Source organism: Colias eurytheme, chromosome 15, assembly GCF_061535395.1.
Source record: "Colias eurytheme isolate Ceu_HAF_F1 chromosome 15, ilColEury1 Martin Lab GWU primary, whole genome shotgun sequence".
NCBI lineage: Eukaryota > Metazoa > Arthropoda > Insecta > Lepidoptera > Pieridae > Colias > Colias eurytheme.
In genome coordinates this window covers 304,983-330,673 of record NC_142994.1, presented here as the reverse complement: position 1 = coordinate 330,673, position 25,691 = coordinate 304,983, and the positions used below count along the sequence as shown (strand labels likewise).

The 25,691-nt window shown below is 36.2% G+C and overlaps 1 protein-coding gene across 6 annotated transcripts in view; it reads left to right on the top strand.

Moving 5' to 3' along the window:
• Positions 1 to 23,921, top strand: part of ATP8A (ATPase phospholipid transporting 8A1) — a 92,808-nt gene extending 68,887 nt beyond the window's left edge. For 2 of the 6 annotated variants that reach the window (XM_090110153.1, XM_090110156.1), the window contains 9 exons: positions 1,386 to 1,544; positions 2,237 to 2,373; positions 3,353 to 3,473; positions 4,183 to 4,374; positions 5,946 to 6,064; positions 11,456 to 11,590; positions 13,498 to 13,596; positions 20,613 to 20,701; positions 21,921 to 22,155. In XM_090110153.1, coding sequence (XP_089966279.1) covers positions 1,386 to 1,544; positions 2,237 to 2,373; positions 3,353 to 3,473; positions 4,183 to 4,374; positions 5,946 to 6,064; positions 11,456 to 11,590; positions 13,498 to 13,596; positions 20,613 to 20,701; positions 21,921 to 22,015 — 1,146 coding nt within the window. In that variant the 3' untranslated portion in view covers positions 22,016 to 22,155. Of the gene's footprint in view, positions 1 to 1,385; positions 1,545 to 2,236; positions 2,374 to 3,352; positions 3,474 to 4,182; positions 4,375 to 5,945; positions 6,065 to 11,455; positions 11,591 to 13,497; positions 13,601 to 17,679; positions 19,185 to 20,177; positions 20,347 to 20,612; positions 20,702 to 21,920 lie in introns of those variants that run through there. The other 4 variants (XM_090110158.1, XM_090110155.1, XM_090110154.1 and 1 more) reach the window with 4 other exon arrangements.
• Positions 23,922 to 25,691: the final 1,770 nt, after the last annotated feature.

Here is a 25,691-nt window from a genome sequence, read left to right as displayed (position 1 = left end):
CGTTTGCGCATGCCTTTGTGTAGAACTGCGCTCCTTAACAGGAATAGCTATGCAATGGCTATTAAAATTTTTAACCATCTTCCTAAAGAGTTAAGATCACTTAATAAATTAAAATGCAACTAGGGAAATTCCTCGCAGAGCGTTCCTTTTACACAATGGCAGAATACTTCAAATATAAATTTTGACTTTGATTGATTGACTTTGTTAATAATAATTGTAGAATGTGAAATGTAATGGTAATGATAATAATAAATGAAATTTTGATTTATAATTAAGTGACATAATTTGCAAGCTGTTAATAACGGCTGAACATGCTGGAACTCAATTGTTAACATAAATTAGAAATTAATTTGAATTTGAATTTAATGCCTCAAACATATACTTTACTAGTGGTCCGCCCCGGCTTCGCCCGTGGTACCTACATGTTTAAACTATCCTATCTCTTAAGTTGGATCGAACTGCACATGGTGTGCGAATTTTATTATAATCGGTTAAGTGGTTTAGGAGTCCATTGAGGACAAACATTGTGACACGAGATTTATATAAGTCGGAGACGGTCAATAGCGCGGATGTAAAACAACTCTTCTTCTTTTTTGTTTATGGCCTTCCCAATCCCAAAAGGACGGATTCTGCCAGTGTCAAGTGTCATGTGTGCACAGATCAAAATTGAACGTTTATTTCAGTGACTACGGTTATAATGTAGCAACTTGATGCTCTGTGCTGAGGAAAAATCACGGAAGAGACTGAGCAGTTCAAATGTGTAAAACAACTCGAAGCACGAGTTCCGGGAGGTGGCAGCACAGTGAAGTTAGCGGCTTACTTCACGCTTGTACCGGGTCGGGCCGGTGAAGGTTCGCCCTGGGGATGTAACATTTACCACTCCTGAGGGCGAGCCTTCACCGGTTCGACCCGGCACTTCACGTTCGAACGTCGAAGAGTCCGAACCTTCCACTGCTGGGAACTGTTAACCTTTTCTTTGCTAGTGTTTAATTTAAATGTGTAACGCAACGGTTATTGAAAGTGATTGTATTAAAAATGACTGTATTGTATGGTAAAACTGACATGATTAAAAAGAGCAATTATGGAGTTTCTTGCCGGTTCTTCTCTGTAGATACTGCTTTCCGAATCGGTGGTAAATGTTAAAAATGTGTACCTAATGACGTTTCAAATTCTTTTTCAAATATAGTTCCCGTTCCCGTGGGATTTCCGGGATAAAACCTATCCTATGTGTTAATCCAAGTTACCTTCTATATGTGTGCTAAATTTCATTGTAATCGGTTCAGTAGTTTTTACGTGAAAGAGTAACAAACATCCATACATCCATACTTACAAACTTTCGCCTTTATAATAGTAGTAGGATGTATAAACTGCACTTTATTACCCAGGTGGTGGACTTGGTGTCCCGTGCGACAGGTGCGGTGACACTTGCGATAGGTGACGGCGCTAACGACGTGGCGATGATACAGCGGGCCTCTGTCGGTGTCGGCATCTCCGGCGTTGAGGGGCTGCAGGCGGTTTGCGCGTCTGATTATAGTATCGCGCAGGTGGGTACTGACATACACACATACACCACCCATAATACTTATCAAAAACCCTCCCATAGTTCAATAGAACTAACCTCTAAATAGACCACCTTCACATGAAACACGCAACTATTCATATAGGTACCTAATAACCATATCACAATCTATGCAGGGTGATAGATTATCACAACACATCACATATCACTTTGCAGGATAAAAGAAAGCAGATTCTAAATGTCAGATCCTGATAACAACGTTGAACCAACCTTTTCCAATAAAATCTGAATTATAGACCACCTAAAGGGAACAAATAAATACATTCTCAAATATTGCATTGGTTGGTGGTAAATAGAACACCTGATCCCGACTGTAGGCTGTTTTATACTGTATTAAACTGAAGACTTTATTCAAAACAGCAGCCCCCCTAGACAAGTGGCTTTCTATTAGCGTAAAGTTTAATAGAATAGATTATGAATGTATGAGATTGACGTAATCAATCGTCATTGTCGTCGTAATCAAACGTCAATCTCATACATTTATAATCTATTCTATTAAACTTTACGCTAATAGAAAACCTATTGTCTAGGGGGGCTGGACTATATATTATTACACACACATACAATACATTACACACTACAATATAAACTTGCTATGACAATCACACAATCTATATCCTAACATTTATTTCTACCACAAAATTATATTCCCCCCAGTTCCGCTTCCTGCTCCGCCTACTACTGGTGCACGGCGCGTGGAACTACTCGCGCATCAGCAAGCTGATCCTCTACTCGTTCTACAAGAACATTTGCCTCTACGTCATTGAGCTATGGTTCGCTATATACTCTGCATGGTGAGTTACCCTCAAAATTAAATGAAATAAATATTTCCGGACAATTTTCACACACGGCACGATCTGATAAGCCTTCGCTTGTATTATGGAAACCAGATGGCTGATATAACACTCAGACACAGAGTAAATATCCATCTCTATCACACAAATATTTACCCCGGGTGGGAATTGAACCCACAACCTCTTGATTGGAAGGCAGGGCCATTACCAACCAAGCCAACCGGTCAGTCAATCAAATTGTTAAGTGTGACGTCGCATTGTGGTTAAAAATGCCCATTTTTGCAACAGTTATTTCATGATTATGACACCTTCTTCAGTCTTCTTCTTCTTCTACTATGTTCATGGTCCGTGTGGTCATATTGTTCTAAGCAAATTTAATAAGGATAATTTTTATGAACAATATAATGATACGAAATATAAATGTTCAAAGAATCCCGTTTTATGAGCATGATGATTCCATGGCAGTGGAATAGTTTAGAGAAATAGTAAAATACAAAAATTTGGGAAATCCAAAAGTGCACGCCTCATAATTTTTTTTTTAATAATTATTTATTAATAATTATTTTTGTTTATTTAATAACAATTAAACCACATCGAATCAGACCCTGAAAAATGAAAGGGTTCTATTCCTGAGCATACTCAAGCGTAAGAGAAAAAAAAAGACTCGATTAGTAAAGTATTTCGGTCGCTATCGTGCTAACAAGAAAATCCTCCGCACATACAGACACACGGACGTCCAAGACAGAACTTTTTTTAAACTTTTTTTTAACTAGTTTAAATAACAAAAATGACATCAAAAATATCATGAATGTTAAAAATAGTATTTTTTCTTAATATGTGTGTGTATGTATTATCTTACAAGTGCAATGTATGATACATAAAGACATTTTAAGTTTGAAAAATCAGATGTTTTGCGCGAAGTGACAGTAGTACCCACCTCAACGCTTCGCTTATGAGGCGTGCAATTGTCTTCTTCCAGGTCTGGTCAGATTCTGTTCGAGCGCTGGACTATAGGTTTCTACAATGTGATCTTCACAGCGCTGCCGCCCTTCGCTATTGGACTCTTTGATAAGATCTGCTCTCCGGAAATTATGATCAGGGTAAGCGTTATAGTAAAGAAAGAAAGCAGTTGGATAGACATGAATTCCCGCAGATTTTAATGTTTCTGATGATTGCAATTCAAAATTTTTGACAAGTGTTAACAAAATTATAAAATACTAGCGGTCCGCCCCGGCTTCGCCCGTGGTACATATTTCGCAATAAATCTCTGCCAAATTTCATCAAAATCGGTCCAGTAGTTTATGCGTGAAAACCATACATACATACATACAAACAAACCTTTCCTCTTTATAATATTAGTATAGATTAGTATAGATAGCTTATAGCCTGTGTTAGTCAGTAAAGATGCAGCCTTCTTATGGTAACAGAAATTTTTACTTCAGTTGTATACTTTATGAAAAAAATCATGACAAACAAACTAAAAACAATATTTGATAATTAAAAAAAAAATGGAAAAAAATTCGATCACAGGGTGGGATTCGAATCCGCGTCTTCCGACACTGTGGTGACGCCTGATCTTTCGGCCACCCGTGTACCCCCCAGAGAAATCGAATTCTACTCTTTTCCGTTTCCTTGCGTGCACTTGTATAGGGTGAAATAATTTTAAGAAAATTTGTGACATAACTTGAAAAATATATTTTTACATTGAACTTACGTTGTACAAGTGTAACCCAACCACCTATTTCAAGGATAACGTTGTTTTTACCTGTATACATGAACTAAAACACCTCTATAACATGGCACGTGCAGCACCCGGTGCTGTACATCCCGTCGCAGCAGGGGCTGCTGTTCAACGTGCGCGTGTTCTGGGTGTGGGCGGTGAACGCGCTGCTGCACTCGGTGCTGCTGTTCTGGCTGCCCGTGCTGCTCACCTCGCACCACGTGCTGTGGCCCAGCGGCCGGGACGGCGGCTACCTCGTGCTCGGCAACCTCGTCTACACCGTGAGTGGCACACACACACACACACACACACACACACACACACACACACACACACCTCGCACCACGTGCTGTGGCCCAGCGGCCGGGACGGCGGCTACCTCGTGCTCGGCAACCTCGTCTACACCGTGAGTGGCACACACACACACACACACACACACACACACACACACACACACCTCGCACCACGTGCTGTGGCCCAGCGGCCGGGACGGCGGCTACCTCGTGCTCGGCAACCTCGTCTACACCGTGAGTGGCACACACACACACACACACACACACACACACACACACACACACACACCTCGCACCACGTGCTGTGGCCCAGCGGCCGGGACGGCGGCTACCTCGTGCTCGGCAACCTCGTCTACACCGTGAGTGGCACACACACACACACACACACACACACACACACACACACCTCGCACCACGTGCTGTGGCCCAGCGGCCGGGACGGCGGCTACCTCGTGCTCGGCAACCTCGTCTACACCGTGAGTGGCACACACACACACACACACACACACACACACACACACACACACACCTCGCACCACGTGCTGTGGCCCAGCGGCCGGGACGGCGGCTACCTCGTGCTCGGCAACCTCGTCTACACCGTGAGTGGCACACACACACACACACACACACACACACACACACACCTCGCACCACGTGCTGTGGCCCAGCGGCCGGGACGGCGGCTACCTCGTGCTCGGCAACCTCGTCTACACCGTGAGTGGGACACACACACACACACACACCTCGCACCACGTGCTGTGGCCCAGCGGCCGGGACGGCGGCTACCTCGTGCTCGGCAACCTCGTCTACACCGTGAGTGGCACACACACACACACACACACACACACACACACACACACACCTCGCACCACGTGCTGTGGCCCAGCGGCCGGGACGGCGGCTACCTCGTGCTCGGCAACCTCGTCTACACCGTGAGTGGGACACACACACACACACACACCTCGCACCACGTGCTGTGGCCCAGCGGCCGGGACGGCGGCTACCTCGTGCTCGGCAACCTCGTCTACACCGTGAGTGGGACACACACACACACACACACCTCGCACCACGTGCTGTGGCCCAGCGGCCGGGACGGCGGCTACCTCGTGCTCGGCAACCTCGTCTACACCGTGAGTGGGACACACACACACACACACACCTCGCACCACGTGCTGTGGCCCAGCGGCCGGGACGGCGGCTACCTCGTGCTTGGCAACCTCGTCTACACCGTGAGTGACACACACACACACACAGTTACTGAAAAAATAACAAAAATAAACGCACACGAACACATACACACACAGAGATATATTTAGTAATATTACAGCAAGTCGACGACGTTCATACAAAACACGGCAATCATCCATCAAACAACACAATTATTTACCCCGTTAGACAATTTATCACTTGCACTTGTAACAACCTTTTTTATTCATACACCCCACATGCTTTCTGACGCATCACAGTATATAGCAGTTTTTCTTGTCTTTAAGTGCATTTACTGCTATAAAACTAAAACAAAAAGTATTTTTTCAACATAAACGTGTGTGTTCCTACAGTACGTAGTGGCGACGGTGTGCCTGAAGGCGGGGCTGGCGACGCACTCGTGGACGTGGGTCACGCACGTGTCCATCTGGGGCTCTGTCGCGTTGTGGATACTGTTTATTGTTATCTATAGGTAAGGGATTTTTTTAACATGCTTGTGAAGTATTTTCTTTCCATAAGAAACATCCTTGTGCCTTACAAAAAACGTTAAAAATATTAGCCGATTTGGTGGAGCCGTTCTCGAGTTTTAATATAGACTAGCTGCGCCCCGCGGTTCCACCCGCGTGGCTCCGCTCCTGTTGGTCTTATGTTCCTGAGATTAGCGCGTTCAAACAAACTCTTCAGCTTTATAATATTATTATTATAGAAAGTATAGATAGATGAGCATAATATTACATAATTATAAAATAAACATTGTATCAGAAATTTATCGATTGATTGATTGATTGATCGATCGACTGGTCGATTGATTGATCGATTGATTGATTGATTGATCGATTGATGGATTGAACGATTGATTGAATGATCGATTGGTCGATCGATTGATCAATTATTGATTGATCGATTATTAATTGATTGATTGAATGATTGATTGATTGATCGATTGATTGATTGATTGATTGATTGAATGATTGATCGATTGATTGATTGATTGATCGATTGATTGAATGATCAATTGATCGATTGATTGATCGATTGATAGATTGAATGATCGATTGATTGATCGCTTGATCGATTGATTGATCGCTTGATCGATCGATCGATCGATATATCGATTGACCGATTATTCATTGATCGATTATTGATTGATCGATTATTGATTGATCGATTATTGATTGATCGATTATTGATTGATCGATTATTGATCGATTATTGATTGATCGATTATTGATTGATCGATTATTGATTGATCGATTATTGATTGATTGATAGAATTGATCTATTATTGATTGATCGATTATTGATTGATCGATTATTGATTGATCGATTATTGATTGATCGATTATTGATTGATTGATTATTGATTGATCGATTATTAATTGATCGATTATTGATTAATCGATTATTGATTGATCGATTATTGATTGATCGATTATTGATTGATCGATTGATCGATTATTGATTGATCGATTATTGATTGATTGATAGAATTGATCGATTATTGATTGATCGATTATTGATTGATCGATTATTGATTGATCGATTATTGATTGATCGATTATTGATTGATCGATTATTGATTGATCGATTATTGCTTGATCGATTATTGATTGATCGATTATTGATTGGTCGATTATTGATTGATCGATTATTGATTGGTCGATTATTGATTGATCGATTATTGATTGATCGATTATTGATTGATTGATAGAATTGATCGATTATTGATTGATCGATTATTGATTGATCGATTATTGATTGATCGATTGTTGATTGATCGATTATTGATTGATTGATTATTGATTGATCGATTATTGATTGATCGATTATTGATTGATCAATTATTGCTTGATCGATTATTGATTGGTCGATTATTGATTGATCGATTATTGATTGGTCGATTATTGATTGATCGATTATTGATTGGTCGATTATTGATTGATTGATAGAATTGATTGAATGATTGATCGATTGATCGATTATTGATTGATCGATTATTGATTGATCGATTATTGATTGATTGATAGAATTGATCGATTATTGATTGATCGATTATTGATTGATCGATTATTGATTGATTGATAGAATTGACTGGTCGATTGATTGATCGATTGATTGATTGATTGATGGATTGAACGATTGATCGATTGATTGAATGATCGATTGATCGATCGATTTATCGATTGATCGATTATTGATCGATCGATTGATCGATTATTGATAGATTGATTGAATGATCGATGGATCGATTGATCGATTGATATATCGACTGATCGATTGATAAATTATTGATTGATCGATTATTGATTGATCGATTATTGATTGATCGATTGATCGATTATTGATTGATCGATTATTGATTGATTGATAGAATTGATCGATTATTGATTGATCGATTATTGATTGATCGATTATTGATTGATCGATTATTGATTGATCGATTATTGATTGATCGATTATTGATTGATCGATTATTGCTTGATCGATTATTGATTGATCGATTATTGATTGGTCGATTATTGATTGATCGATTATTGATTGGTCGATTATTGATTGATCGATTATTGATTGATCGATTATTGATTGATTGATAGAATTGATCGATTATTGATTGATCGATTATTGATTGATCGATTATTGATTGATCGATTGTTGATTGATCGATTATTGATTGATTGATTATTGATTGATCGATTATTGATTGATCGATTATTGATTGATCAATTATTGCTTGATCGATTATTGATTGGTCGATTATTGATTGATCGATTATTGATTGGTCGATTATTGATTGATCGATTATTGATTGGTCGATTATTGATTGATTGATAGAATTGATTGAATGATTGATCGATTGATCGATTATTGATTGATCGATTATTGATTGATCGATTATTGATTGATTGATAGAATTGATCGATTATTGATTGATCGATTATTGATTGATCGATTATTGATTGATTGATAGAATTGACTGGTCGATTGATTGATCGATTGATTGATTGATTGATGGATTGAACGATTGATCGATTGATTGAATGATCGATTGATCGATCGATTTATCGATTGATCGATTATTGATCGATCGATTGATCGATTATTGATAGATTGATTGAATGATCGATGGATCGATTGATCGATTGATATATCGACTGATCGATTGATAAATTATTGATTGATCGATTATTGATTGGTTGATTTGATTGATCGATCGATATATCGATTGATCGATTATTGATTGATTGATTGATCGATTGATCGATTGATTGATCGATTGATTGATTGAATGATCGATTGATCGATCGATATATCGACTGATTGATTTATTGATCGATCGATCGATATTTAGTGTACAGAGGCTGGGGTCTTCAAATTAAATACCGGATATGCTTTATTACATTTAAAAATTTATACTTTATTACACTTAGGTAGGGGAGTGGTAGGCGACTGGCTCTCGCAGGAGTGTCGCCATTCGCCGCGCCACAAACCGCTGAATTTACGATATTCGATTACTGCTAATAATAACACACACTACATACGCCACCTTCTAAAAAAAAATGATTTACATAATTGACAAAAATTAGCAATCATTAACATTTGGGAGTCACAGTCAACTCAAATTTATATATTACTAGCGTCCCGCCCCGGCTTTGCACGGGTGCAATGCTGATACTAAATACACTACAGAAAAACTGTGAACGTTGTACATATACAGAGTGTAATCGTTAAGTGTGCACAGGCGATTTTTCCGTAAGTATTACAGATAACAAAAAACTTTAAACTGATATCGAAAGTACTTAACCTAGTGAGTAAAATGGCGGTAATAAATTTTTCAAAATAAATCGAGAAATATCAAAAAAATTATCTTTAAACCCTCCCATACATTAAGTATGAAATTTGAATATCCCATATACCTACATTTAATATGAAAGATTTTAGCTTTCTTTCCTTTTTTTGGTTTTCTGCTTTAATTACTTCACAAATTTGAAGTGACATTTTCCATGTTTTTCCGGACATTTTCACGCAATTTCCGGATATTTTCCGGGAATTTTCCAGGCATTTTCCGGACATTTCCCTGACATAGCCTGTAAATGTTTGGAAAATCCCCGGGAAATGTCTGGAAAATCCCCGGAAAATGCCAGGGAAATTCCCGGAAAATATCCGGAAAATTCCTGGGAAATGCTCGGAAAATGCGTGGAAATTTCCGGAAAAACCGTGGAAAATCCCTGGAAAATGCCTGGAAAATATCCGGAAAATGCGTGAAAATGTCCGGAAAATATCCGGAAAATGCCCGGAAAATGCCTGAGAAATGTCCGGAAAATGTCTGGGAAATGCGTGGAAAATCCCCGGAAAATGCCAGGGAAATGTCTGGAAAATGTCTGGAAAATCCCTGGGAAATACTCGGAAAATCCCCGGAAAATGTCTGGAAAATCCCCGGAATATGCCAGGGAAATGTCCGGAAAATGTCTGGGAAACATCCGGAAAATCCCCGGGAAAAGCCAGGGAAATTCCCGGAAAATAACCGGAAAATTCCTGGGAAATGCTCAGAAAATGCGTGGAAATTTCCAGAAAATGTCTGAAAACAATCCGGAAAATGCGTGGAAATGTCCGGAAAAAGCGTGGAAAATGCCTGGAAAATGCCCGGAAAATGCTCGGAAAATCCCCGGAAAATATCCGGAAAATGCGTGAAAATGTCCGGAAAAAGCGTGGAAAATGCCACTTCAAATTTGCGAAGTAATTAAAGCAGAAAACCAAAAAAGAAAAAGAAAGCTAAAATCTTTCATATTAAATGTAGGTATATGGGATATTCAAATTTCATACTTAATGTATGGGAGGGTTTAAAGATAAATTTTTTGATATTTCTCGATTTATTTTTAAAAATTTATTACGGCCATTTTACTCATTAGGTTAAGTACTTTCGATATTAGTTTAAAGTTTTTTGTTATCTGTAATACTTACGGAAAAATCGCCTGTGCACACTTAACGATTACACCCTGTATATAAAAACAGGCCGGAGCGGCTTCGCACGGGTATAAAATAATATATAGCCGGGCGGCCGGCCGGTACCACCGCAAACGCTACGTCCCGCAATTTTTAAATCTGTAATAACTTCGAAAATATTCACTTAAATCATACGGTGTAAACGGCCATATAGATCTATATTAAATGAACAATGTATTCAAGGTATTTAATTGGTTAAGGATTAATGCTGTATTGGTTAAAATCGCTTCGAAAATTAGCCATTATTTGTCGTAAAAAGTAAATGACAAAAAAAAGTTATTGTGGGTTATCCATAAGAGATAAACATATACCATCGCGGACTTTTCTGTAGACCTTTTCAATGTGTACAATACTTAGTACAATATTTTGATAAAACTCGTAGGGTTCAGCCTGCGTTTGCAATGTAAGCGGAAAAAATGTAACTATTCACGACATCACATTAGAAACCTCAAAAATAACAGTACTTCTCCACTATTTAATTGATGTTATTATACATATAAATCTTCCTCTTGAATCACTCTTTCTATTAAAAAAAACCGCATCAAAATCCGTTGCGTAGTTTCAAAGATTTAAGCGTACAAAGGGACATATCGACTTTGTTTTATACTATGTAGTGAAGATATTTATTAAGATAATGATTTTTTTGAAGTGAAACATCTTTAGACGCGTTAAGAGTAATTTTTCAAGATCGCGTCATGGCAATGCCATCACGTCATGGATTAAGGCGACGATTTTTGTATTTTTAAATCTTGTCAAAGTGATACGTGTGCCTTCTTTTACGCCTTTATGCCTGATTTGACTTCTGATACGTGTGCTCGGCAGACACGGTCTTTTTTTATTAAATTATAACTACACTGACCAGCAACCTGTACCCGACGATACTGATCGGCGCGGTGATGCGAGGCATGGACCGCATGGTGTGCACGTCGCTCGTGTTCTGGCTCGCTCTGCCGCTCGTGCCGCTCGCCACGCTCGTGCCAGATCTGCTCATCACTGTGTGAGTAGCGCACCACCACACTATATACGTAATATACACTTCACACTAGACACATTTCACACAACACACACCACAAAACACACTTTATACACTTACACTTCGCACTAGGCACACCACACACTACACACACCATACACGACATACCAACTTTACACTATAACTCATATACACCTCACAATAGACACATTACAGTCGACAATCCGACACACTATACCTACCACTTGCATTGAATATACATTTTACATATACAATACCAAATTCAACATTTCAAAATTTTACAATATCAAAATACTATAGGTATTTTTTATGACATTGCTATAGCTTTCGATTACGTCGTACACAAAACATTAATAAGTAAATTCATATTTTACTGTGATGAGTAATAATGCTCAAGATCGGTTAGTCACTTATTTATATAACTGAATTAAAAAGATTTCATTTGTAGGTCAAATCTCACCCGATTCAGTTATCCAATAAGGTGTCCCACAAGGTTCTATTTTAGGTCCTTTTTCACATTTAAGATATGTTGATGATTTACCATTTTATATTAATGAAGCTTCAGGAATCGCGAGGATTATATTTGAAAGGCATTCATATGCTCTCTGAAATAATCGACAACATTGTAAATTCTATCGATCTCTAAAATAAATTTAACAATCCTTGATTACATCCATGTAAATCGCAAAAACACTCTGCCATGGAAGGAAACTATCATATCAAAAATAAATAGAATATTTTATTCGGATCAGAATAGCGGGCTATTTTGGGTATGGAAGAATACGGTGTCCGAAAAGCAAGGTATCACGGAACAAGCTGATGTCCGTTCCCATACGCCTCAGTGCAGCGGAGACGCAAACTAGTGTGTGTGTACACTGTGTTGTAGATTTGTGTGGGTTTTTGAAGTGAAAACTTCTTTAGCGGCGTTGGGTATAAAATCTTAAACTCGCGTCAGGACACGTGGCCTGATCGAAAAAGCGTAAGACGGATTTTTTTTTTAGCCCTTATATTCCATGCGTTAGACGGATACCATTCCAAAATATCAAACATGCTGAACGTTAATAATCAAGTTTTCACTTCTGCCGGCACTCCCGGAGTGCAACCCGTCTTTTTTTGTAGACAGGGATTGGGTATAGTGGGTTGATTGTAGATACTTGTGTAAAACATTGATGATTTGAAGGGAAATTTAAAAGTTATATTGGGTATAGTGGACTGTTTAAAGTATGTAGTAGTGGAATCTCTGATTGATGTACTATTGTAATTGTGAACTTGAAATGTATTTGTTGGGTAGAAGTTTTGAATAATAGTGCAGTATTTGTTGGATGAATTAATTTTATCGATATAGTAAGATCCATTGATAATGACAAAAATTATTGTAACAAGTATTGGTATTTGGTAGTATAAATAATTTCCAAGTTTCCAATATTAAAATGTTAACTGGAGTAAGCAGCAGATTATCCCTGTATTTGAAAGAAAAAGTTCATAACACAAATATTGAATATACGTACGTACGTTAATTCAATGAATTCATCCCCTATACTTTTGTGATTTGTCTTCCTATGAATATTAGTTTGTAAACTATATTTCTGCTACTATTTTGTAGGCTTAAACTAATCTATAGGTCTCTTACCAAAAATCAACCTATACATCACAACCAAGAAGCTTATATCTAATACACTGGATATTTCAGTATGAACATTAACTTGTAACAAGAAAATATGACATGGAATGACGCCTGTATGTTTTTTTATCCCTTTCACACCTAACTTGCCAAGTTGGTGTGAAAAAACATACAGGCGTCATTCAAGGTCATATTTTCTTGTTACAAGTTAATGTTCATACTGAAATCTCTAGTGTATTAGATATAAGCTTCTTGATGACAACTAATACCAAACTGCACTGTATTCCAGCATCCACAACTCAGCGTTCAAAACGATGACGGAAGCGGTCCGCGAGAGCGAGATAAAGAAGCGGGACCCCGCCGCGCTGCTCTCGCACCCGAGGCACTCGTGAGTAACGTTTGTATTGCGATGTTACGACGCCGATACGATGTTTTTATCGTATGGTGACATTATAGGGTTTAGAAAAACTTTTTTTTTTAATTTTTTTTTCAAGTTGTATGAAAAGTGATCAAATAGTCTCGTGTTATATTGTGATTTTTGATATACAGAACGAAATAATATTAATACATTCAACATTGCTAGCAATGCAAAGTTTTATAACTTATAATTTTGTATATCTTTAGTCTGAGTTTCTTGCCGATTCTTCTCCATAGATACTGCTTTCCGAATCGGTGGTAAATGTTAAAAATACTTATGTAATGACGATTCGAAAGTGCTACTAAATAGTAGTCTAATTGAATAAATGAATGTTTGAGTTTGAGTTTATTTATTAACGAATCATGATTAAATAAATTAAAGTTTGCAAATAAAGCTCTCACAAAGAATTTGACGCACAAATATTTCTGATAAATAAGATATATTCTTTCCAAATTAAACATTTTTATTTATACAATAAATAAATTTCTTTATTTGCATAATGTGTGTACAAAGATAACAAAATTATATTATAGGTCGAATCAACACATTAGCCATAAATGGCGTGCAAATAATAAGATTCTTCCTCACGAAGATTGAACTGCATTTTCAATATGATGGTACTGGGGTTATATGGTGGTTGGCAAAATTGGTTGTTGGTCATAAAATTATGCACGTATACTTTTTAATTTTCACATTATGCTGAGTGAAGAATCTTAGATTGCCGTTACGATAAAATGTCGTGTCGGTGTCGTGTCAACGTGTTTTTTAACTGTACCCTTTTGATGGTACAGTTCGAATATAATATAATTTAATCTACTTATAAATGTTCAGTTATATAAATGTATGCATAATATTATTATTTCTTTTATGTTATTAGTGAAATAAATTGAGTACATTTATATGACTGATATAACAATACAACTACAATAATTAACAAAACAAATTAACATACATAGAATATGGTATTATTGTATTTATTTATATTAAATTTTTATTTGATTTATTTCTCATTATTTTAAATAGGTATGTTCATATTTAGTGTATATTTTATATCAGTGCACTCATACGTTAACACAGTATTTCATTTTTAAATAATTATCATTATTGTCGAATTGGGAAGCCCTTTAGTACCACATTGTATTATACACTTTTTAATTTTTAAGATTACTAAGAGTATTTTTACTTGGTGCTTCAAATAAATTTCTCTCCAATTATGTAACAAAAAATATAAAGTATTTATACTATCGTTGATTATAAATCAAGGAAGAAAAAAACAGAATCGAATCCGCACAATGATATAGAGCGACATAAATTACTATATTCAACATATTATTATTGTAGTATACAACATTCTATAAAAGTTATAATCTATAGTAATCCTATTTTAAAAAACTAATGATGGCTTCTCTTTTCGTTATTTTTTGTTTTGTATATCGTTTAAATGTTTGTTTTGTCATATATTATTTGTGTATACAGGGTGTAATCGTTAAGTGTGCACAGGCGATTATTCCGTAACTATAACAGATATCAAAAAACTTTAAACTGATATTGAAAGTACTTAACCTAATGAGTAAAATGGCCATAATAAATTTTTAAAAATAAAACGAGAAATATCTAAAAAATTCACTTGAAACCCTCCCATACATTTAGTATGAGATATGACTATCCCATGTACATGAGTTGATCCAAAAGAATGATAATCAATATTAAACCAGGTCATTACAGTTACAATATTTCGCTAGATAGTCTTCTAGATAATATAATATAATCTAACTAGATTTTTTTTCCAAAACTTAGAAAAAAGAACTTTGACTTCATCCGTAAAACCCCTCAACGCGGCCATCTCTTCGCTATCGTCGTAAAATTTTTTGCTAAGACGGTGTTTCTTGAGCCGAGGAAAGAGATAGAAATAACTAGGAGCTAGATCTAACAAACAGGGTGGGTGTTCAAGCATTTGGAATGCCGATTTTTGAATGGCAGCCATTGCAACTGACGCTTTGTGATCTGGTGCGTGGTCTTGGTGAAACAACATTCAAGCCCGCAGTTTGCCATGTCTCTTTTCCTTACTAACCTACCGCAATGTTTTAATATGGTCTGTGTAGTAAGAGCCCAACATAGTGGCTACCTTCTTAAAATATTCCACCAGAATTATTCCTTCGGCGCCCCAAAAAACTGCCGCTTTAATCTATCCCACTAATTTTCACTTTGAATTTCTTCATCGTCACTTTGGAAGCTCGCATCCAGGCCATTAATTGTTTCTTGGTTTCACCATAAACATGGTGAACCCGGGTAACGTCCATGGTCACAAATCGTGCCAAAAAATTATCCTGATCTCATTAAAAATTTAGTAATTCACCCTCTAAATATCGAATTGTTGTTTCTTCTTTTTGTCGGCAAAAATTCCGGCACGCACGGTTCACATTCAAATTAATGTAAATACTTGGAAACGTGGCCTATTGATATGATTTTTTTGTAATAACTTAGTGAGTACATGAGCAAGCAAATAACAGTTATTTTATATTTTTATGTGCACAGGAAATACCCAATTATCATTACTTTTGGATCAACCTAGTACATTTAATATGAAATATTTTAGCGTTTTCTTTCTTTTTTTGGTTTTCTGCTTAAATTACTTCGCAAATTTGAAGGGAAGTTCATTTCGAAACTGCAAATAGAGCTCCTCATCGTGTTGCACAATGAGGACGTCACTTCGATAATCTGCTATGAATACAAAACGTATGGGAAATAAAATGTATGGGAGCGTTCTATGTAACATTTTTGGATATTTCTCGTTTTATTTTCAAAAATTTATTATGGCCATTTTACTCATTAGGTTAAGTACTTTCGAAATCAGTTTAAAGTTTTTTGATATCTGCAATAGTTACGGAATAATCGCCTGTGCACACTTAACGATTACACCCTGTATATTTTTGTACTACATTGATTTACATAATATTATCTAGCGTTAGATTTATCCCATATAAGAAAGAGGTGCAATTATATTATATCAAATAATATAAAAAAACAACCTTTCTATACGTATACAATGTATAAATAATAATTATATGAAAAAATCTATATATTAAGCATTACAATTTTAGAAGTTAAAGAGGACAAGAATATTATGGTATAGTGCATCTCTTTCTAGCATAAAGCTAGTGTATAGCCCCCTCCCTGTCTCAGTATCACTGAAATATAATATTATTTACGAACATACACATTATACATTTTAAATAATACATCAAAGACACCTATTGTGTTTGGATTTTCTATTCGTCTTTAAATCTTTAATTATTATTTATTATCTGTGCATTATATTATGTGTGTATAATGTTTTAGTATAAGATAAACTCTTTGAGAATTATTTGTTAAATCTTTTTTAATCGGTTTAATTATACTAATCGTGGTGAACAAACAAATAAATGAAAAATGTTTTACCTCACAACATGAAGGCATTAACTTTAATGAGGGTATATAAAAAAGTTATTAGTACTGTTTGTTTGATATTTGTCGCATACTATATTTCGGGTTTTTATATTGACATGGGAAATCCAAAAACAATAAAAATTTGTGTGTGCACGTTTTAGTATAGTTATTATTTTGTTTATTTTTATTTGGCTTGCACCGCCCGCACTCGCTTGCGGACCCGTCCTGAGATAATACGCATGGTGTGTCGATGTTTTATTTTTATTTTTTTATATTATAATACATTATATATAGGAGCTAACATAGTCGCCTGTATGTGTTTAGTTCTAAACGAGCTTTATAAATGTTTAGAAAAATGTTCCGTTTTAGTTTAAATTTAACAGTTACGTGTTTTATTATTTTTGTTTTTTTGGCGCAAATAATGATTGTTTATTTAATTTTATTAGAATATAAACAATTTCGTGTATAATTTCGTAGTGTTAGCGCGTTCGACATTTTATTTCCGGCGTGACGTAACTATCTACTAGCGGGCGAGTTCACACAGTATTTGCAGCTAGTTATCTCAGTACGGGCACGCACACGCACGTGAGCACGGTAGGGTAGCGTTGAACGTTATGTGTGGCGCAGTGAATCCCCGCGCGGGCTCGCGTGGCGGCGCCGGGTCGCGCCCGAGGCCCCCCCCAGCCCGCGCCGCGCACAAAATGGCGGCGCACAACAAAATGGCGGCGCTCCACAAGATGGCGGCCGCACCAACTCCCCGCGCGCCCGCCCCCCGCGCCGCCGCGTCTCGCACGTTATATGACAGTTCGCCGTCGTCGGCTGAGCGGGGCGCACGTGCCTGCTTGCATGTCGAATCTCTCGCGTATTTTAATACGATTGACTGATACGTTTACAAATTTTTAGGCTAGATGTTACTGTCAAGCAGACACGTGGCCTCCTAGAAGCTATTGATATCGATCGGATTTGAATATTTAAACGTATTCTGTGAATACACTATCGGATACGCTAGAAGCTAGATGTAATGTACATTATCTCATTGTATATACTCTAACATTCAGAGCGCACGATGTTGCTGAACAGATTGTATTTATCGAACCATTAGTATTTATATAGTACAAATATTATTTTTTTTTACTTTACGTGCTCATGTTAAAAGCAATAACGAATGCTCAATCGCATATATTCCAATACACGATCTCTACAGTGGCAGCAAAAACAAAAATCTATTTTCTCACGAATTGTTCCTACGTAGCATGTATTTAGATGCATTTATATCGGACGTACACGTCTCGACACGTTTTCCACACAAATGTCGAATACATTGCGATGGTATTGTGATATTTTTGTATTTATATCGATGTTTAGCGACTTGGCCGCAAGATGGCGTCACTTGAAGTACCTCGTTAGCGGCGCGACGGCGCTCAAGTGGTAACATTTAACTTTAGCTATGTCTTCTGTAGGCTACTTCCATAGGCTAAATCGTTTAAAATGTGTTAAAAGTAATATTAAGCTAATATCATTGTTGTTCCTAATCGAATTGTTTATATGACTGATTGGATGGATTTGTGAAAATTTTTATTATAAGTCTGATTCGTAGAAGTGAGTTTATAGATAATTATTTGGCTTATACGCTAGGGAGTTGTTGAACTTGCTATTTTGTTTTAGTACAATTTGCATTTAGGGTTTGTACAAAATTACTGTGTATTTAAAGTATTTATTTTTAAAAATCATATGAATATCTATAATAAGGATAAGTAACTGAAAATATATCATTTTTAGTACTTACCGTCATAAGCTCGAGGCTGAAAATATTTATTTAAATTAATAATGCATTTTTCTAAAATGTTATCATTATAATAAGATTTGGGGTTTTATTGTTAGTCTTAGAAACATATATTGGTGTTTGTGTGAAATATATTAGAATAAAATATCCTCCTATCTTTAATTAGTAAGATTTATATGTTAAACAAAAAAATGCGTGATAAATATATACTAAATTTTGAAATTGTGATAAAGTAATTTTTCATTCATCAACCTAATTTTGTATTTTGTCTCTTTCACTTACACACATTTTGACATTGGGAGAAATGAGATAGAAAGCGATGAGCAAAACATTTGAATACTGAAAGTAAAAAACAAAGTATACATTACCATTTGCGTTTACGACCAACAGGATAGCTTTGTCACCTTCTACCAAATGTCAAATTGTTTGTGTGCGAAAGAGACAAACTGAATAGGTCAATCACAAATAAGCATGGCCTAACTAGGATTTATAGAAAGTGTAGTCTTTAATTCATCTTTTTTCCTGTAAATATTGTATCGAGCTCATGTAAGTAGCATTAGTGAATGTCCTTACTGAATGCTTTTTTTGCTTTTTCTTCAATTATTTTGCACATATTATCTAGAGTCATCTGTAAATGTCACAATTCGTTTATTGTTTATTTGTTCTGTTTTTCTTTTTTATTTTAATTTTCTACAACTAGGAATAATATTCAGTTCTTATGATGTAGTTTTATTGTATCGTTTCAAAAAGGCGAATAAAGATTTTTAGTTGTTTTCTTTTAAAATTTTCGAGTTAATTACTCGTCCGCCTTCTTGAGGTAGCTTTAAGCGTGTGAATTTGTATTTATGAATAAACTGTTGATTTACAAGTGTCTAGTTTTTTGTAGCGTGAGGAAAGATAACGTCAAGGACATGGGAGCCATATTGGCTTGGGCTGCTGGGATAACATTGTATTTTAGTTCTTTATAACCAGGATGTGGAAGGAACTGTAGACGCTTACTAGTTTACTTCTCATCATATTTTATTGAAAGTTGATTTTGTGTAACCTATAGATATGTTCGATTCAATTAGGCTGCCGGGACTGACACTTATTCGAGACATAACTTATTACATATTGCAATAAACTTATTTACATTTAAAGAAGATATAGGTAACTGAAAAAAATGACTTTATATTATGTATCACATTTACAAAATAGAGCGTACTAAGATAGCATTGAAAGTGGTATAATATGATGAGTTTGTTATACAATTGGAACTAAATTGACACTTACCATATAAGTGAAACAAATACCAACCAGTAAGCGTCTATCAGCCCGTAAAAACTAATCGGTGTGTGTTTAGCGGCGCGGACGCAAGCCACGCCCTCGTCCGGTTAGCGCAGTGTGAGTATACCCTCCACCCGTACCTTGCATGGCTTTGCATGGGCTTCACATACGCTTTATATGTAGTTAGTGTGTTACTTTACAAGTGCGATGGGATTTAGTATTGTGTTCGTTTTGACACTTAAAAAAGTGTCTGATGAGAGTTAAAGTGATACATACACCTCCATTAAATAATACAAATATTATTAAACAGTGTTTAAGGATGATAATAAATATACCAAAAAAATGATGTCACATAGAGACACTAATTATCCCCAATTTAAACTACCATCGATGCATTTCTACGCATCATACCAACATAGCAATACTGAATCGCTTCGCACACGCGCGGTACGACACAAACCGTACGGCGGGTGCAGCACGATCGCACAAGCTTACGTTGGGGTGTGTGTAGCCTCACGGAGACGGCGCGGCTGCTGCAGAACGTGCGCAGCGTGTTCGGGCGCCGCGCCACGCGGGCCAACATCGAGATGGAGCTCTCGCGTGAGTAGCGCACTACCACTTGGGCGTTAACTGACCTGGATAGCGAAATGTAGTCCTAAAAAGCAAATATGTACCTCCTGTCCTCGTAAGTCCTATTAGAATTTAGCAAAATATGAATCGAGATTTTGACAAAATGCTATAGAGAAAAATATTCCAGGAAAACAAGAATTCGGTCTGTTTTAGTGATATTTCTATCCATAAAATGTTTATAGTAGGTATTTGAGCATTCTTCATTTCGAATAGTCAAATTAGCCCAGTTCTCAAATCATCTGATTTGAAAACTTGGCCACAGATTTTCTATCATTGTAGATTTTGCCGTCAAATATTTCCAACATTCAGGCACATTGGGTACAAAATTCCAAGCATGTATCTAGTGTTTTAGATTTTATTCAATTATGACTATTCTAATAAAGGATTCTTTACGTTTCGTTCTAAAAGAATCAATTCATTAGAGATCATTACAGATTTTTTTTTTTCAAAACCTATTCAAAGTAGTACCCTAATTATAATTAATTACAGCTTGCCTACTCTTATAGTAGGTAGTTTGCGTGAAATCATTTGCCCGGTTCATGTTAGCCGCATTTCATACCCCACTCCAAAGGAATCCAGGCAGTTAATGTCCAAGATATTCGCCACTCTACTGTGAAATAACCTTGCGAATTTGAACATTTAAACTATTCTTATACACGGACCATTTCAAATTTTGTACATTCTATCTGCTAATTAGTGGCATTGCAAAATGAATCCTATTATTTCAATGTTAAGGTCCTAGAGATATTAAAATGAATTTAAATCCTTAAATAGAAATTCTCTTTAGTTTTGATCTTATTAAGACGACCAAATTATATCAAAACTCGCAATGTTATTTGTAAAGTTATCTTAGTTTGTTTTTTATTACATACCTAGTCGCGCTGTGACTATAATTTCAGAACAACGTAAGACCACTTTTATGTACACAAAACAATTATTATTATTAAAAACACCACCTTTCTCATTGAAAGAAAGGTATGAATATAAGTATCTTTGCAATTTATGTCCACAGAATTTTAACAAATTTTATAGACACAGTTATTTTTACAGGCTTATTCACTTAAGCCGTTTCGCAAACATGAAACTAAAAAGCTTGATTCACACAGCACGATACACAGAATCGACATCATGACTGCACGCAATGCATGACAAGCCTCTTGACTGGGTATTAACGTGTTGTTTGTGACAGATGGTTTCGCGTTTTCGCAAGAGGAGGGCGCGAGCGTGTCGCAGGCGGACGTCATCCGCGCGTACGACACGAGCCAGCCGCGCGGGCTCTCCTGAGCTGACCCCCCCCTCTCCTCCCACCTCGCCCGCGATACACTCGCGCGCATACGCACCACTATATCATTTTACACGCATTTTAACGTACAGTCGAGTGTATCGGCGGATATTGAATATTTTACGAGAATTTTATTCGATGTACTGTAGTCTTTATCGTATTCGTTGTAATAAATCGGTAATCGTGTATTGACCACTCGAGATCTGAAACGAAACTTGTAATGTTTTTAACTTTTTTCTTTCCTATCAGTAGATGGATGCTTTATCTTTTAAAATTCGGTAGTTTGTTTATAAAATGTTAACCGTAGTGTAGTCTTGTGACCAATACACGTTTATAATTTATATCTATATTTTTATTGACACGGATAATCGACCAAAGTTTTGAAGGTTATTTTGCTAAATATTTTATAATTATGTGATTTCAAGGGGAGTTCTTAGAGGGTAGAGGGTTAACACTGAGTGATTAATTTTAATATATTATTTGTCCATTCTCGAATATTATTTAACATGAGCGTGAAACGCTTCATTGAGTGTTTAATTTTGTATAACATTACACTGTTTTTCTAAGTTCACAGCGTTTATAAATATTATTTCGTAGTAAGAAAATATAATTTATTGTATAGATATTAAATATTGTAATGTATCCTCTCATTATTCACATTTTTAACAGTATTTCTTTGACAAAAATAAATCCTTTTTATTGATAGTAATGCCAAAAATAACTTTTTATAATATCAGTACAAATATTCTTCATTAAAGAACCGTTTGGGAAAGTTTGATTGTATTTATTTAATCCAATTATCGCTTATCCATTTAATTGAATAGAAAACAAAGGGAATATACCTTGTCTACTGTTTAAATAATCGTATTTTACTATAAGTGTTGCCAAGCAACAGTAATGTGAATCTATGTAAGAGTTGAATGTTTCAATAAATAATGAGTAACAACAGTGGTAAAAGCTTTGGTAACAGCTTGGGATTAAGCTTCACAAACATAACTTAATATTTATTCTAGTAGCATAGATAATATTATGAGTATAATGCATTGGGGTAGCCAGAGATTTCTCTTAAACAAATCGTTTGTGACATTAATATAATTATGTGACATGTTATTTAATTTTAAATACTAAATTATTTACGTATTTTAAGCTACATGACATACATTCATGGATAATTTTTAATAGTATTTAGTTAATTTATTTCGAATATTGATAAAATTTTACATCGCATAATGACCTCGTAAAGTATGTGTTTTTCCCGAATGTGGCTACGCCAATGTAAATCGTTACTACGTTAAAACCATTTTAAAGCTAGCAATATTTGCCAAATTTATATTTATTGAAACATTATATTTTGACACCTTAATAAATTTTAATTAGCTAATTTGTATCATGCGTTTGCTAAAACCATGAATAAGCTTAAAGTTCAATGTCACGTATATTTGGCCTATTTATTGTATTAAAAGAGGTTGTATGTTGGAGCGGAGGGGATAAACTTTGTGTCTAAAATACTCAGAAATTTATCTTACAAAAACTGAGTTGTACACTACCTAGAATAATGCTATAATTTTATGTATTTACAATATTTTATATTGTTTGAACATCAAATTCAATTTATTTACAATTACCGAATAGTCTGTATGCGTGAAACGTCACTTTGACAGCCCAGAGTAAAAATATCTATTTAACCATAATATATAAATCGCATCAAATAGTAAAAATGCTGTTTATTAATTAACATTTGCTCTAGGTAGTGTACAAAATAACAGATAAATGAATGTCCAGAACATCGAGTTTGTGTTGCGACTATAATTTTTTGCTCTATCACGAATTTTTATCCGTTCCTTTAGTTTTAAGTTGAAACAGGTTGTATTTGCAGTTAAGCATTTTGGTGTTGTCAGTCTGGTTAGCTGAAATGTGTCAAATAATATTATTTTACCTCTATTTCCATTGCTTACTTATTGCTTACTTCTTGCGCTATTAAATACTTCGGATTATTTACGAGAGAGTAGTGGTCTTTACTTGTTATGCTTATTAAAGCTTTAGACAAAGATTGCGATGCGTTTTTAAACCGTGCAAGATTTTACAGTATTTACATCCTTAAAGAATTGAAATATATAGTTAGTTTAACTATTAACCTCAAGATCAGATTTAGAAAACAGAGAAGTTTTGACAGCCACAGTTTATCCGTATAGCTCCGTTGTGTAGAAAAATGTATGTATCGAGCTTTACTATAGCATTGATGTGTAGATCTTTTGGTGTTAGCGATTTATTTATACGTATATTTATTATGTAGTCGACTTCTTACCGTTCAGCACATGTAGATTTCATTCGATAGGCACAAACATTAGGTCTTCTGAAAATCCTGACCGTTATTCTTGCGAAGTGATATGTAATTAAATTTACTGTCATTTAAGCGCAATACACACTGAGCCCGCCGGGCCGCCGACAAAGCCCGGCGACACAACCCGGCGGCCTGTATGAAAAGAATCATGTCGGCAACATGCGCCCGCGCGTGTTGCCCGCCGACATGTTGGCGGCTTGGGTACGCCTGCGCTCAGTTGCCCGACGACGCTCGACCTGTAGTTGACTGTCAAATAAATTTCTCATCTCAAGCCGCCGACATGCCACCGACCAAATTTTCCGGCTTGTAATAAGTGAAGCCGCCAACTAGACCGCCGACAAAAAGTTGCCGACATATGTCGGCGGCCCGGCGGGCTCAATGTGTATTGCGCTTTACAATTCCCGCAGTGGTTAATTAACAGGATAGAGAAATGGAAATAAAGGATCAATTGATTTTTAAAAAAGTTCACGTGAATTTTAAAATACCCGAAAATAAAAAAGACAGTTCAACTATCTAGAAAAGGTGTTGGAATTTGCTTTTAAGACTTTTATAAAACTGCATGTTTCGCTGTTTTAATATGCATTTTGTAAATAATTTCCACCATCAAGGCGCGTTTAAGACATAAACAATGATAAATATAAGCCTTGCTTCAGAACGACACAGCTATCCTAATGATGCATACCATGTTATAGCATAGATGATAAAATAATTTGAGGCTTTGCGTATTTCGAGCCGCTCTTTCTCTCTTGCTCTCTTAATCTGGCTATAATTGCATATACAGACAAACTTAATGACGTTTATTTCAATGCTTCAATGCAAACAAAAGGCTTACCAGTTTACCTGTAAATAAAAATCATGTAACAAAATGCATGCGCTACTTGATAATACGATCTTCGTATAACATTGCTTCGTATAACAAAGACCTCTATTTTGAGAGGGAACTATCGCGCTTTAAACCACAAGCAAAGTACTCCAATCAACTGACTTATTGTGATATTCGATGTAACTGGCGATGAATCTTTCCGAGTCTTTACAATGTCGACTGCTAGTTGGTTTTTGGATGTGTTGATGTTTTCACATAATATACCTCTAACAGTTTATTATTGTTAACTGTTACTTCGTCTAAGTGTCGGGCGGTTGGAACGTCGCGGCTGAAACGCGCTGTTATCGTGTTCTTTATTTACATTTACAGCTCTAACGTGGGTCACACTGTGTGCCTTCTGTAAAATGAAAAATCATTAATAGAAAATTGACAATTTCCTCTAGGTACATAAATATCTATTTTTCAAACCGTTCTGTGTTAAATTACATTTTTTTATTATCGTAAAAAGTGAACT